This window comes from Glycine max, chromosome 8 (assembly GCF_000004515.6).
Source record: "Glycine max cultivar Williams 82 chromosome 8, Glycine_max_v4.0, whole genome shotgun sequence".
Lineage (NCBI taxonomy): Eukaryota > Viridiplantae > Streptophyta > Magnoliopsida > Fabales > Fabaceae > Glycine > Glycine max.
In genome coordinates, this window is record NC_038244.2 from 16891780 (window position 1) to 16906804 (window position 15025).

The 15025-nt window shown below is 31.7% G+C and overlaps 1 protein-coding gene across 2 annotated transcripts; it reads right to left on the reverse strand.

Moving 5' to 3' along the window:
- Positions 1 to 6968: 6968 nt before the first annotated feature.
- LOC100793657 (cyclin-A2-4) lies at positions 6969 to 13353 on the reverse strand. 2 transcript variants are annotated; one of them, XM_006585542.4, is made up of 13 exons: positions 13182 to 13339; positions 12095 to 12210; positions 11530 to 11857; positions 11126 to 11354; positions 10432 to 10571; positions 9997 to 10089; positions 8989 to 9122; positions 8568 to 8643; positions 8187 to 8263; positions 8018 to 8051; positions 7651 to 7800; positions 7424 to 7558; positions 6969 to 7322 (listed from the first exon to the last, which is right to left on the reverse strand). In XM_006585542.4, exons 3-13 carry the CDS (start codon positions 11803 to 11805, stop codon positions 7269 to 7271), a joined length of 1398 nt encoding a protein of 465 aa, XP_006585605.1. In that variant the 5' UTR covers positions 11806 to 11857; positions 12095 to 12210; positions 13182 to 13339; the 3' UTR covers positions 6969 to 7268. The 2 variants fall into 2 exon arrangements, with proteins under 2 accessions (XP_006585605.1, XP_006585603.1); XM_006585540.4 differs by lacking the exon at positions 12095 to 12210 and having other exon boundaries at positions 13182 to 13353.
- Positions 13354 to 15025: the final 1672 nt, after the last annotated feature.

A 15025-nucleotide genomic window follows, 5' to 3' on the forward strand; every position in this document is an offset into this window, starting at 1 on the left:
CTTAAGTGTTGAAGGATTTTTATAGTTAACTAATCTCTTCCTCCTGCCAAAAGGGAGAGGTGTCACAGAAACATTTCGAGCTAGTTCAGATTGATTAATATGATGATCTTATTCACTTGTATGTCACTTATATTTATAACGGAGTTAGTTTGGCTCTTTGTTTCATCAATTAATAATCCTTGTATTTATCGGTATAAATTGAAATGCACAGTGATTCCTTAAAGATTTTTCTGTTTAACGAAAAGAAAAGAAATCTATTTCTGTCTAAGCATTTTCTAAAATCCATTTTTCCGTCTTAGGAAAATTTCCTATGTATGAGAACCACTGGGACATTTTAGGCTAGCTCAAGTCAATTTCAATCCAACTTTTGCGTATACATCTTAATACATCTTCTCTGTTTCCATAGATTCAAATAACTGCTTATTTATATGGATGGATGCTTTTTCCTATTAATGGTTTTGCATAAAACCTCTCCAATTAACTAGTTTCACCAAATATGAAAGAAATAGGTATCGACATCTCTTAGGACATTTTTAGCATCTTCAATAATCAAAACTTAAAAATACTCACTTTGAATAGCTCATAACATATTGAATTAATTTAAATGATTCTCAAATGTCACATCACAGATATTTATATATAACTTTGTTTCAACAGTAAAAAATATCAAACAATTCACATTTTTATAATATATATTTCTTACTTAATTATGTTTTCCTCTTTTCTCTTGAAATTTGGGCTTGGAGTTTTTATTTTATTTTTGATAAACTTTGGAGATGCATTGCTTATATAAGATTTGTAAGCCAAAACTTAAGAAAGTCATGTGGCAATTGAACTTGCTGCAACGGAAAAAGAAAATAAGGAATTGTTTCTTAGCATCTTCCATTCTTTCATTGGAGATGATTTAGGTGACAAGGCATTTGGATAAGCAAGAAGAAGGAAGATAAAGATTCCAAAAGGATAAACTAGCAGTGGCCTTTCAAAACAAGAAATGAAAATACAAAACAGTGTCCTGGTAGCTAGGCTTCATCACACTGAGTAAGCTAGATGTCTACATATATTGGGTGAGACAACTCAGCATTGATCATTGTCTCACCATACCATGTCTATGTCAATAGTAACTTGGACTAACCATTAAGCCTATCCAGCTGTTGTAAAGGACCCATGTGAATATGTGATGGATCGATCGGAAAAGCCAATTTAAATATTTAAATTTTCAGCACAACAACTACACTACTATAAGAGGAAAAGGGTCCCCTTTAGGGAATGAGCCTTCTTAGTTGTGCTTGTACCAGAGTGAGTGTGATGGTGGACTATTATAGGTTTCATCTTTTTTCTGTCAAGGATAAGAACGAAGGGACTCATCCCTGCAAGTTGAAAGGAGTTGTTCCATGACAATACAATACAAATTCCCCTTTGTTGTTGTATTTTTTTTGTTTTATTAATTGATTGCTAAAAGTTAAAGGAGTTGGTATTTTATTCATGAAATGGGAGTGTAGTGCCATTATTAATTTTAGCCGGAATTTATTATTTCTCCAATTTCTGCACATAATTTCAAATTCATCCATTTTTCAGCTACAACCATTTAAATGTGATTCCGCACTATATATCATCTTCTAGTGTGTTTGGATATCTCTAAGAATCAATTTTGACCCCAATTAAAATCATGGTGAAATTTTGAAAAAGTTGAAGCAATTATTTGTTGCTTCGGCTTTCCACTTGATTTTAGAATTGATTTTGATAGAGTTGAAAGCTAATCCAAGCTTACACTTCGTCATAATGCTTTCATATGTGTGTGTATAATCAATTAATCATGATAAAATGTTAAGTTATTCTCTATTATCATTATCCAAAAGTAGTTGCCTCGTGTGTTTTGTCAAACCAATATTTTAAATTCCCTTTGCTTCTCAAACTTCTGCCAAGCTTTCGTGTAAGGTGTAAATTAGCAGCGAGTCTTAATTAGATTTCTAAAATGAGTCTGCTAATAATTATGAAATTTCATTGTCAATGAGAATTGAACATAGACATGCAAAAGAGTTCACAATCACATCATATGGCATTCCCTTTCCTGCTGTACTCTAGAAGACTATTGTAAAACAGTAAAAGTGACATAAATAAATAACAGACAAAAGTGTTACCCTTCAAAGTATGATGCGCCAATGCAGGCCCCCTTGGCAGTTATTACATGTATGACTATGAGGAACAATGCGTGAACCATGGTTTATACTAAATAAGGGAATTAATGGATCTTCCAATATACATGATAGGTTATGTTAAAATTCAGTCTCCATTTGTTTTGAGGAAAATAAGCATATATCATTTGAACATAACTTACTTGGTCATGTTAAATATTGACTAAAGAACAGACTCTTGAACATTTTAACATGTAAAATATTGACTAAAGAACATTTGAACTTTCAGGTTAGCAAGACCTATATTAAAAGCAGAGATAAAAAAGAGAAGAGAGATATTGCAAGATAAGATTGTTGAATAATGAAAAAAAAATAGATATTATATAAATAAATAGTATCATCCATTAATAATTGGAGTGAGTGTGGCTGGAAGAGGCCCAAGTCTTATCCACCATCCTGGGCCAAGTCAAAACTTGCCAACTAGTGAAGACACAGTCATTCCCTTAGCCACAAGAAAAGGAAAGACGATGGCTCTACCTTGACTACTTTCAGGATACATCTTTTCTGTCTGCTCGTAAATATATGGAAACACTCTTAAATGTGTTGTTGTTAGGTGAAATTCTTTATAAGGTTTTGTCTGGAGTATTAATTTGTTACGTCATTATTTTTATTATTAATTAATTACAACAAATGTGTGAATCAAATCATGTGAGATGCAGATTTTTACAGGTTTAACAATAATTAATGATTTTGGAGTCTTGGATATTTAGTTGAGTTATATACTTTAAAAAAAATTATGGTCCATAATAATTTTATCTCACTTAAGTTGGATTGTCCTCTAGTAGAATATAGTCAATATACCTTTAATCTAGACAAGAAAAAAAAATTATACCACTAATCAATTCTAGAAAAGCTTATGTTGTGCGTATTGTTATATGAAAGTAAATGAATTCATTTTATTTACATGACTTATGTAAGCTAAATTTACACAAGAACTTCAGCACATCTGATGTTATACTATTTCACAAAAGTGCAATCCTTAATAGTTGAGTTTAAATTTTGACACACAAAAAAATTACATTGTCAAAAATTACTTTAAAAATAACTTTTAAAATACTCATTAAATGAATCAATTTTTTTTTTTACTATAAATGAAATTTCATAATTAAAATATTATATAAAAAAAACTTTATACTGTGGACTTTATCTTTTTTATAAAAAAAAAATCGAATCCTAATTAACATATTTAAGTGATTTAACCACCTACCAATTCCAAACTTTCCATGAAACCCGAATGATGGGAAATTTGGATTTACATTTCAATACTCATATTCATATGTTAATTTTTTTAACGTTTTAATCTTTAATTAAGTTTAAAATCCTCCTCAGTCCTCTCTACCGGCGGAACTCCACCAAGTGACACCACCAGACCCAAAGCTTATCTCAATCCAGGCTAACAGCTATTTACATCCCAAGCTATAAACAATTAGTATTAGTATTTTAACATCTGCAATACATTAAATAATTATTTATATTTTATAGAAAAAAAATTATAATAAATAATTACACTTTAATAAATAAATTACATTATGGTACAATTTTATTTTTGATTACGGATACTTTATAAAAAAATATTAAAATCCAAGTTAGAACTAGAGATATTAAAAATAATAAATTAAGAAAAATTCCCAAAAATGCTTTCGTTCAAGAAAAGCAGCTCGTACATCTTGAAAAAAAAAAAGAGAAATATCTGGAAAGCTCTCATTGAAGAATGATAATTGAAAATGTTCTCGTTCAAAATAATTATTCTAATTTATTTATATTTAGAGAGGAATTATTTATCATAATATAATTTACATATTTAAAAATATTTATTTATTATGAATTTTATTTGTACAAAAAATATTTAATTTGTGAAATAAGCAAGTTAAAATACTAGTTACCTTTAAGCATAGAAGTACATCAAATTTATATTAAAAAAAAGTTAAGAAATTTATAGTATTAAATTTTAAGATAATATTCCATTATATAAATAAATTTTCTTTAAACTCGTTTTTAACTAAATTAAGTTTGCAAAATTACAATGATCAAAATGCAAGTTTATAAATACTGACTCATAAAAGAATGGCATTGCCAAAGTCACTAACAATAATGTCAAATGATCTCTTAAATGGAAAACGTTGAGCATTATTCACCATTTTTTTTTTCATTTTCCCCAAGGAAACCAGAAATCATTAGCTACGGTTCATGTATTATTGAAAAATATTTACAATAAATATCGCGGAAAATAATGCAATATAGCTTGATTTGTCCCTAATGTTTTTTTTTTTCTTCGGAATTCCAATGAAATGAATTATCCAAGCAGCAGAAAACAATACAAAAGTGTACTAGAGATTCGACAAACTAAACAACATACTTATCCCCAATGCTATCAACAATTCTTTCAAGGAAATGAAGTGGCAGCAATGCAACTATCATACGGCAAACCTAGACAATTAGGATGAGATTTTGGACCCTCTTATTTAGTATAGTGTAGGAAGCTGAGAAGCATCGTATGCTGGCAAACAAAATCTCTCACAACCATAAGTCCATTACAATGCCTTGTTTGAGTCTTTTTTTTATTGGAAATATTTAATCGGGATCAGGCTTTCCAACCACTGGACAGGGATTGAAACGTAACATTTATTGAATGCTGATATATATTGATGATCCGCTATTAAATTAATATTGTAATATCAGCCTTTACAACTTATTATTACTAGTAGTTAGGAGTCTTGCTCACTTTACATTGTATATTATTAAATTAATAAATTAATACTAGTATTTTTTATTTTTACTTAGAAGTAATTAAATAAAATTCTACTCTCTTTAATCAAAACTTGAATTTCTTCTATCTATATTAAATATAATTAAATACTATTTACAAATTACCTATTCTAAAATTTAAACCTCTAAACACGTGTATTTTCATATATTAAATTATGTTTTATTATAAAAACAATGTTTTATTTATTAAATTTATACAGCAATCGCCAAGCATTTTTATTTTTACATGTTAGAAACATACATTGCCAAACAATCTCAACAAAAACTTTTTGATTGTGTAATTTTAAACTCAAAACCTTGTTTAAAATAATGAAACATTACCATCGGAGTCTTGTTAAATAAAAGGATAAATAGTGACTTTTGTCATTGAATGTATAATTCGTTGACAAATACATCTTCGAAAGATGAAAATACAAAATTTAGTACCCAAAAATACAGAAAGTGTAACAAATATATCTGGTCATTAATTTTCGTCCGTTACCATTAATAAAATAACATATGTGACATAAAAGGATGAATTTATCATTGAAATGATTGTCAGCGTAATCATACTGACTAGATTGACAAAAATGTCAATAAGATATCATTTTTGGACATAAATATAAGTAATTTTCTATTGGATGAAAATGCCAATATTTTTTATTGGAGGAAAGTGTCAATAATTCTTTTTTGGACCTAAATGTCAATACATTTCATTGGACAAAAAATGTTAATAAGTTATAAAAATGTGAGTAATTCTTTAATGGACTTAAATATCAGTATGTTTTTATTGGACTCATTTATTAGACTCAAAATTTCATTTCATTTAAGGGTAAAATATAATATTAGAATAAATTTTTATTATTTTTTATCGTTACAAACATAACATTACAATAACCACTTAATAAAATATATTAATAAACATAATTTAAAACAAATATAATAATAACCATAATATTGATTATTAATCATAATTTATCTGTCATAATAAAAATTATCCAAAATAAATATTGTATCAATTTACCAAAATAAAACATTGTAACCATGTACCAATTATTACAAAATTTTCCAAATTACCCTAAAAGATAAATATATCTCATATTTCACTTTTTCAAATCTTGGCTATTTTATTAACGGTAACGGATGAAAGTTAACGATCAAATATATTTGTTGCACTTTTTACATTTTTGAAAACTAAATTTTGTATTTTTATCTTTTAGGGACGCATTTTTTAGTGAGTTATACATTTAAAAGTAATTATTTATCCATTCATATTCCTAGAGAGTGAGAAAACGAAAGTCAAGAAAATATTATATGACAAATATGTACATATGTTGGCAATTAGAGATTGTCACATTGACAATCATTTCAGTGACAAATTCATCTCTCTATGTCACGTAGATTATTTTATTAACGGTGACAGGTGAAAGTTAACCGTCAAATATATTTATCGCATTTTTTACACTTTTAGAAATTAAATTTTGTATTTTCATCATTCAATGACGCATTTGTCAACAAATTACACATTCAAAAATAAAAGTGACTATTTATTCTAAATAAAATAAACTATAATAAAGTCCCATCACAAAATAGTTGGTAGTGGCATCCACTTTCTAACAGATTAGATGAGACTACTTAAGTTGGTTAGCCCAATTTGTTCTCCGTTCAAATTTCTTGCGCTCTTACTTTCAGATTCAAGTGGCAATCCTATTCATATTAGTAAGCTTAGCTATTCATAGAATCATAGAACCTATCATTAAATTTAGAGGTTCCATCTTTAGGACCATGATTGCTAAATCAATGTCAATCCCAGTGTTGATTGATCTCAGAATTTACATTTAGATTTGAAAGCAAAGCAAAGTCGATATAGGTTGATCAAGTTATTGCAGAAATTATTGTTTAATATAGAAATAGTTTTAAAATGACTTTAGACCTCTAATCGACCACATGCACCCCTTATCGGTTCATAGTGGGATAAAATAATAAAGCCAAACCACAAACAAGTAAGAAAAACTTGATGGTAGGACTGAATTAGTCCAAGGCAAAATATGCCATTTTTGTTAACCCAACAATGGTCATTACTACACGTACGCTCAAAACACCCAACAAGTCATCTTGGGGTTCTAGTTCTATCATGTAATGTACATACAGAAACAGAATATATTTGTTGTGTATATATCAGAGGGCTTAGAATATAATGTAAAATGTACATACAGAAGATATCTCAGGGAATAATGAATGGAAGTTGAAGGGAAGATTAGATTAGGAATGAGGATTTCTTTGTTATCAGTTAGGAGTCCCTAGCATTGGCTTGTCAAATCATCTTTGTCTTCAGAACAAAGTTTCAAGCAGTTTTGGTGAAGACAAAGCCGCTACACATTTAAACTGACAGAATTTTATAATGAACATCATGTAAGTTACTAGTAAAAGGTCAAGTTCAAAAATATTTTGTATAAATGTCAGGAAAGAAATGTTGGTATCTATACCTTGTCTTGTCTGTATTTCGTGCGGACGGCAGTTAGAGGACAGCCATCAGTATTCAGCTGTAGGTCTTGTAATGCAAGAACTGTGGTTTTCAAATCTGAAGCTTTGTAACAGGCATAGTGTTGAAGAGTTGGATTCTGTAATAAACAATGAGTGTCATTCATGTTAGCTAGCTAGCTTCCTTTACATAACTTCACATGTAAGGGAAATATGAATGTGAGGCACTAACCCATGGGTGGTTTGACTGATCTAGTGTCCACCTTGCAAGAAATACAGCTGATGCAGCAATGATAGAGGGAAGGAAATTCAAGAAACCATAGTCCATCAGTGTTAGTTCAGCTAGGTAATTGGCCAGGTACTCCAATTCAAGGCTTTGGTCCTGCACATTTTTTCAGCAGGTAATCAAGTGATTAGTAATATAGGAGATATAAGATTGGTTGGATGGTTAAAAAAAGAAAGGAAGGAAGAAAAGGTCACGGGTTTGATTCCTCCTACTAACAAAAACTAACAATTAACATTTTCTAATAAAAAAAAAGTGACTAGTAATACTCAAAACTAAATAATTTGGCAGCATTGCCCAAGATCAATGTTTTCACCTTGTATGAAGCTTGTGCTGCCCGAAGAAACCTCCTAAGAACCAAGAATGTAAAAGGACAATTGCATTAAGGATCTCTCAATAATGCATTGAAATTTTCTTATGATCTTATCAATCATTCTTTTGTAAGGATATAGTAATGATTTAATGATAAAAATGCCAACAAGTACCTGACGAAAGTTTGTATAGTGGGAGCAAACAGTTGATATTCAGACGACTTCAACACTTGTCTCTCCATTTTTAGTACCTGCACGCTCACATTATTTAACAATTGCAAAGTGTCCAAGAATTATATAATATTCTTAATCTTGTAGAATACTATTATTATTGACTTTTGCATAATGATTATGACAATACACAGAATCCATAGTTTTAAAAGTGAGTTTGAAAAGCCAAAGAATATGAGATTGAGATTCTAAGTTCTCGCGCATGTGTCTCTAAGTGTAGTTTTCAATTTTTTATTTGATTAAAACTTTAAAGTTTCAATGTGTGAAACTATAAATTCCACATTATTGGCATTAACATTTTATTGTTGAAGAAGCATCGCATACCTCAGCTTTCGTGTATGTATTGTCTGTGATGAAGCAGAAATCTTCAATACGTGGGGCATTAATTTCTTCGTACTTCCTTCAGTCAAAGAAAGCATAATACAAAAGAAACAAATCAAAATCCATTACAAATAACACAAAATTTCCCATCTTATGCATTCCATCCTTCACACCCTAATCCGAATTATCAAGGTCTCATAGATAACATGTTTCCTGAATGACAATTCATCAACATAGTAACAAGGATATGACACTATGCATTCTCAACGAGAAGAATCAATTTAATGTGGTATCATTCAACAATGCCAAATCAACTAAAAAATTCTGACATCATGATATCATGAATCATGAATGTAATTACATATGAGCTATTGAATTTGACTGAGAAGGCACGATGCCAACTTCATTGAATTTGAGAACTTACGAGGCAATTAGCATGCAGGTGATGCCAAGTAGCTGAAGTCTTTGTCTTTCAATGTAATTTTTGGACAGAAACCAATCTATGAGATACACAGTGAGGTAAAGAGTGTCTGTAACCAATTTGTATTCCTCAGAAACCTGGAAAAAAAAATTTAGTTAAGAATACAACTTGGTTTTTGAAAAACACAAAAGAAGTCTCCCGGGTATCTATTTATCATAAGCATTATAGCAACTTCCAACTCACACATTTTTGTAATCCACCATAAAAAAGTCTTAATATTGTAGCTTTGGAATCAGCTAAATTAATTGCTTATTGACTAAAACTATTTTAAAACCTCCTAGAATTTGGATTTGGACCTAACTCAACCTCACAAAATCGACTTGTAAGATGAACATGTCCTACACTTATATACGTTAATTTGACTATATAATTAGTCGATGAAGGATCTTCAACACACACCCCTTGGTCCAATAAGAGCCCAATAGTGGGTGGTCCAATAGGCACAACAACAATCACTAGGATAAGTTTTGATATTTATCTCAAAATTCAGGTTTGGTTGTTTCCCACTTACACACTTTAATTTGGTCATATTATTAGTGGATGTGTGATCTCCAACAAAAGTTTCATGCTCTTCATGGAATCTCTTGGTTTTGAAATTCTATCCATATTTTTTCAATTAGCCTGATCACAACTGCATGTTTTTAAATCAATCCTATATTCTTATCCATGTCAATCCTCGCCCCCACTCCCGTATAACTTCAATTCTAAATTGAATGTTGTCCATTTGTCTTGGGGCATTATCAACCCCATCTTAGAAATTTGTAACCCCATATACCTTGTTGAATGTTAAGAAACTCTTCTTTATAAACAGTGATCTTCATATCTTTTTCCATATTACCACTTTGTTGTTATCTTCTCTGTATCACTCAATTTCCTGTGTCTTATACTGCCATTTTGCCAAACATTTTGGAATTATAATTATAATATATTAGAAAATTAATTGAAGCAAACCTCTACAAGCCAGTCAACCAGTATTCCACGCATGCTTTGAGTAATATCTCGCTGCACTGTCTCCATAAAGTTCGGATGAGGCCTTCTTGCAAGCTGAAATACAAAATATTTGACAAAAAAATTAAGGCAAGAAACAAAATCTAAGAGAGGCAAATGATAGAAAGGTAATGGGAATTCTGCATATCATTTTATAGGACTACTAGAAACCCGGAATCCCAGTATCCCGCAATGTTTTCCAATATAGTATATAGGCTTTAACATGTATATTCCAAAGTCTATATATGGGTTGATATACAAATCTTCTAATATTAAAGGCTCTTTTTCTTTCCTCTTCTATAGGGGATGGCAAAAAAAGTTAGCTAATTCCATGCTTTTAAAGCTAGCAGAGCTGACCGAGAAAATATGACCGTATGGCACGATACTTATGGCACAAACCTCAGCAACACGCATGGTGTCGTAGATATCAGCAGCATAGAGGCTGCAAGATTGAGGATCTTCAAGATCATCATCATCTATATTAGTGATGTCTGGATCCTTCAATGCAGTCAAAAGTTTTGGAAGGTTATCTTTCTTGTCTGCGACAATTTGTAGATGCATGTCAATAGTGATCAATATAAAGCTGAGAACATATCAAGGTATTGAACAAATTCAAAAACAAAGTGAAAAGCATTATAAAATGCATGATGACAGATTATGGACAGTATTATAGGATTCCATGCAACAAGTGTTTATAATATTATGAGGAAACAAATAATCTTCAAATTTCTCGGCTCCAACGAGTAGGATTCTCTCAAAAATCTATAGATCAGCTGTTGTACAAACTAGCAACAATTTGAAGTCTTATAAGAACTTACTATATGTGAAGGGAGTATAATACATCAGGTAAAAATGTTCTATTTAATTTTGAAATCAGGTTCACTAACCAAATTCATTTCTCATTTTCTTAATCAAGCAAATATTTGTTTAACTGGCATTATTGTCTCACAAGAGACATTTGCTTGAACACTTACATAATAACGTATAATGCACACTGAGAAAACATTCAAATATTTGATTTCGGTTCAACAAAACTATTGATACTTTGATAGTCTTTCAAGAAACTATAGTACAAACAAATTATGAGTAAAACCTTTCTTCTGAGAAATCAAAGGATGAGCAGATATTCCAGACATCTGACTTTCAGGCAATCTACAATCATTAGCACTCAGTCGTAGAAATTCATTGTTTTCCAAATTAATTGAGCACATAGTATCTTCCGATTGCAATGCTGTTTCCTTTGCTTTGGAGTCAACAGTAACAGAAGGAGCCACTTTGGACACATTAATTTGACCAGCCTTAGCCAGCTTGCTTTTCTTAGCCTACCAGTCACAGAAATTCACTGTCAGGTGAGGGGCATGAGAATAACTTTCCATGAAAGCTACATCAATCCAGCAACAAATTTCAAGAAGAAAGTAAACAGTTAACCATGAGGAATAGTTTTAAATAAAACATTTTCTAGATCTGAACAGTTGGGACATCAGACAAGGACGAAACCTGAATTTTAGTTGAGTTGAAACAACCCTTGTATGCATTTTCACGGCAAACATTAGTAACTTCCTGAAGAACAGCCTTCCTTTTACGCTGAAGACATGTATTATCAGAAACTGCTCCTTTTGAATTGACTTTGGATAACAGATTCTGATTTTGCTGTGCTCTCTCTTTCAAAGGGGGTAGCTGTCCAGATGCACGAAGAGCAGCAGCAGCTCGAGCACGAGTCAATCGACCAGGGAGCTCCCCAGCTTTCAGCGTAACACTGTTTTCTTTCTTCATCTCTGCAATTACTCTGAACAGCACAAAGAACTACAATCGGGCCGTGTGAATCCTGCAACAGAAAGACCGAATCATGAGAAAGCGAAGCAACTAGAATCCATAATACTTATTATTTTTATCAGCTAATGTTAGTTGTTACTTGTTAGTTTTAGTTAGAATGTTAGTGGGGGATACGAATCCACAATACTAATGATTATTGTTTCTTCATCTCAGTAGAGGTAGCATTGTGTAGTGGATCAGCAACTTCACATCAAGAAACAAAATTCACTTGAAACTTTTAAGTACTCACCTGAAAATTTAGCTATTTCCTGGTGGAACTGGTCTATGTTTTTAAACCCAGAGAGATTAATAAATTTGTTTATTCTTTAAATTAGTAATTTGAAATCAAGCATACAATTGGCCCACCTGAAATAAGCAGAAAAATTGTTTGAATGACTTTCAGAGTTCAATTTAGCTTGAACAGCATTAAGCATAACAACTCCATAGTAACAAAGGCACAAACAGACCCACAAATTGTTTTTTCTCCTTTGCAATAGAACAGGTCAGCATAAGGTCTTACTGGGGAAAAAATGTTAAAGGTTTTATTGACAATGGCTAACATATGAGATCAGGGCCTAATTTATGTTTTCATCACGTTAACTTATCTTATTTCATGAACTCTTTTTTTTAGGGGAAACTTCTATTAAAGTTTCTTAACGTGCCAACAAGAATGTCTCATCAATAAAAGAGATTTTGAAAAGAAAAATGTCTCTTGCATATCCAATCCAATGAAAGATACAATTGTAAACAAAGAGAAGAGAACAAAGAAAGAAGGGTATTCAAATTGTGTGAAAGATTTCACAAATTGAAGCAGGGATATATAGAATGCACATCAAAGTTTTGAACAGCTCGGAAGGGATAAACAGAGACCCAACAAAAATTTGTCAGCAACATGGTTTAGAAAGAGAAAGAAATTAATCTTCTCTGCGTGTAGATAAAAAAAAAAATCTTTGTCCATGTAAATCAACATTTCAAAAATTTCTAAAATTTTCAAGGAGTTCGTACAAACCAATCAAAATGTGGATAAGAAATGAAATGTTCTGAGATTCTTCTTTAGCCCACTTGGGTTTTCCCTTTTGAAAAGCATACAAATGTGCTCTAATATTACCCTCACTTTTTTTATTTCATCCAAACTGTTCTTCACAGAAAAAACAATCAAGACTCAATCTTTCTATTAATGCCATTATCTGTTAGGACATTCTCTAACAAACTCAACATAAAACCCAAAAGCACCGTCACCCACATTCATATCTTCAACCAAGACATGACATTGTAAAACACAAGACAAAAAGAAAAACATGGTTGGTTTGTTTCATTAGCAATGCAAGAAGAATGACCTGGGTTTATCTTGCAAGCTCTACCACCTCCATTGAAGAGAGATAGGAGCTCACAGACAGAGAGAGAGAAAGAAAGGGTTCCAAGCCTTTCTTTTCTTGGGAGCAGCTTCGGACAAAGGAAGAGACTGAGCGGGATGTGGTTGTTTAAAATCCTGGTGAAGTGAAACAATGCACAAAAAAAAAGGGAAAAGTTAAAAAAAACATACAATAAAGATTGTTTCTGAAGAAATAATAATATAATATATGTGGCTCAGTGCCATTACTCTGTTGACTATTGACTCAAAAGTGAAAGCCAGTTCATCATCTAGTGACAAAGTGAATGAGTGGTGTATTTTTTTTCCTACTTATAATTTTAGATTTACCTTAAGATTGCTCGTGAGATCTGGTCGTTTAAGTTTTGAATTACCTTCGTGCCCTTAGGTTGTCTCCTTTGTTACAATTATTATTACTTGGTTGTTGACAGTGACACTTTACACCTTTGTTTGAATTAACTCAAAGGGTAGTTTGGTAGTTCAGAAGTTTAGGTTGTTAAGCATCAACTTTGTCAAATTGGTTGGAGGGTGGATTCTTTAAAAGTTGAAATTGAATTAGCACATACCCATGACATGTTGGTTTTCGTAGGGTGCTTGTCCAGTCAGCTATGGTGGCAATTTAAACCTAGAAGATGACGGGATTTGTTTTAGTTTTAAAGAAGGAACAAGTGAGAAGTTGTAATTATTTGGTTCAATAATTAATAGTTAATAACTGAGTAAGAAGTGTAATGTCGTGTTAATGAGTAATAGTATATTAAAAATATTGCTAGTACTAGTAAGAATTATTAAATTTATTGTATTAAATATCATTAATTGTTTTATAAATTAATTTCAAATTATTTTTTTATTTTTAATTTAAAATTGTTCAAGAAACTTTAGCAAATATTGGTTGTCCTCCTATTTGTGTTCATTTGATTTGGTGTTGCATGTTCACAGTGAAGATACATATATTGTGGAACAGGGAGGCTTTAAAGGAGTTTACCCCCTAAGCGTGGTGTGCGTCAGGGATCCTATTTCCCCATATTTATTTGCCTTGTGTGTTGGAGAGGTTTATTCATCTTATAAACCTTGTTGTGACTAACAAATCTTGGAGGTCAATTCAACTAAATAGAGGCAGATCGTCCATCTCCCAATTGGCTTTCAATGACAACATCCTTTTGTTTGCCGAAGCTTCCCCCTTATCAAATTGAGTCGTAAAGTTTGCTCTCAATATGTTTTGCAAGAGTGTTGATGCTAAGGTGATTTTGGAGAGAACATGCATTTTTTATTCCATAAACGCCAATCGACAAATTTGTCAAGACATTACTTCTAGAAGCGGTTTTCAGTGTACTGACGACATTGGCAAATATTTGGGGGTGTCAATCCTACATAATGGAGCTAATAAGCAAACCTTCGGTTTCATTATGGATAAGTTTAACAGGTGGCTCAATAATTGGAAGAGTAGCATGTTGTCGATGGTGGGGTGAGTGACTTTGGAAAAATTTGTCCTTTAATCAATGCCAAATTATGTCATGCAAATTGCAAACCACCATGCTGTCCGTTTTTGTTTGTGATAACATCGATAAAAAGTGTCGTTCGTTCTTTTATTTGGGGATGGTGATGAGGTCAGGAAGATCCATACCATAGCCTAGGATAAGCTCAGTAAACCCAAGCTTGTTGGAGGTTTAGGTTTTGTACTTACTAAAATCCGAAGCTAACACATGTCAGAGTGGATGTGGCTAAGATGAGCTTCTGGACTTCACTCGTCGGTTGAGAGTGATCTTTGTTAGTGACAAGAGGGGGGACCTGCAAAACAAAAGACTTTGATGTTCA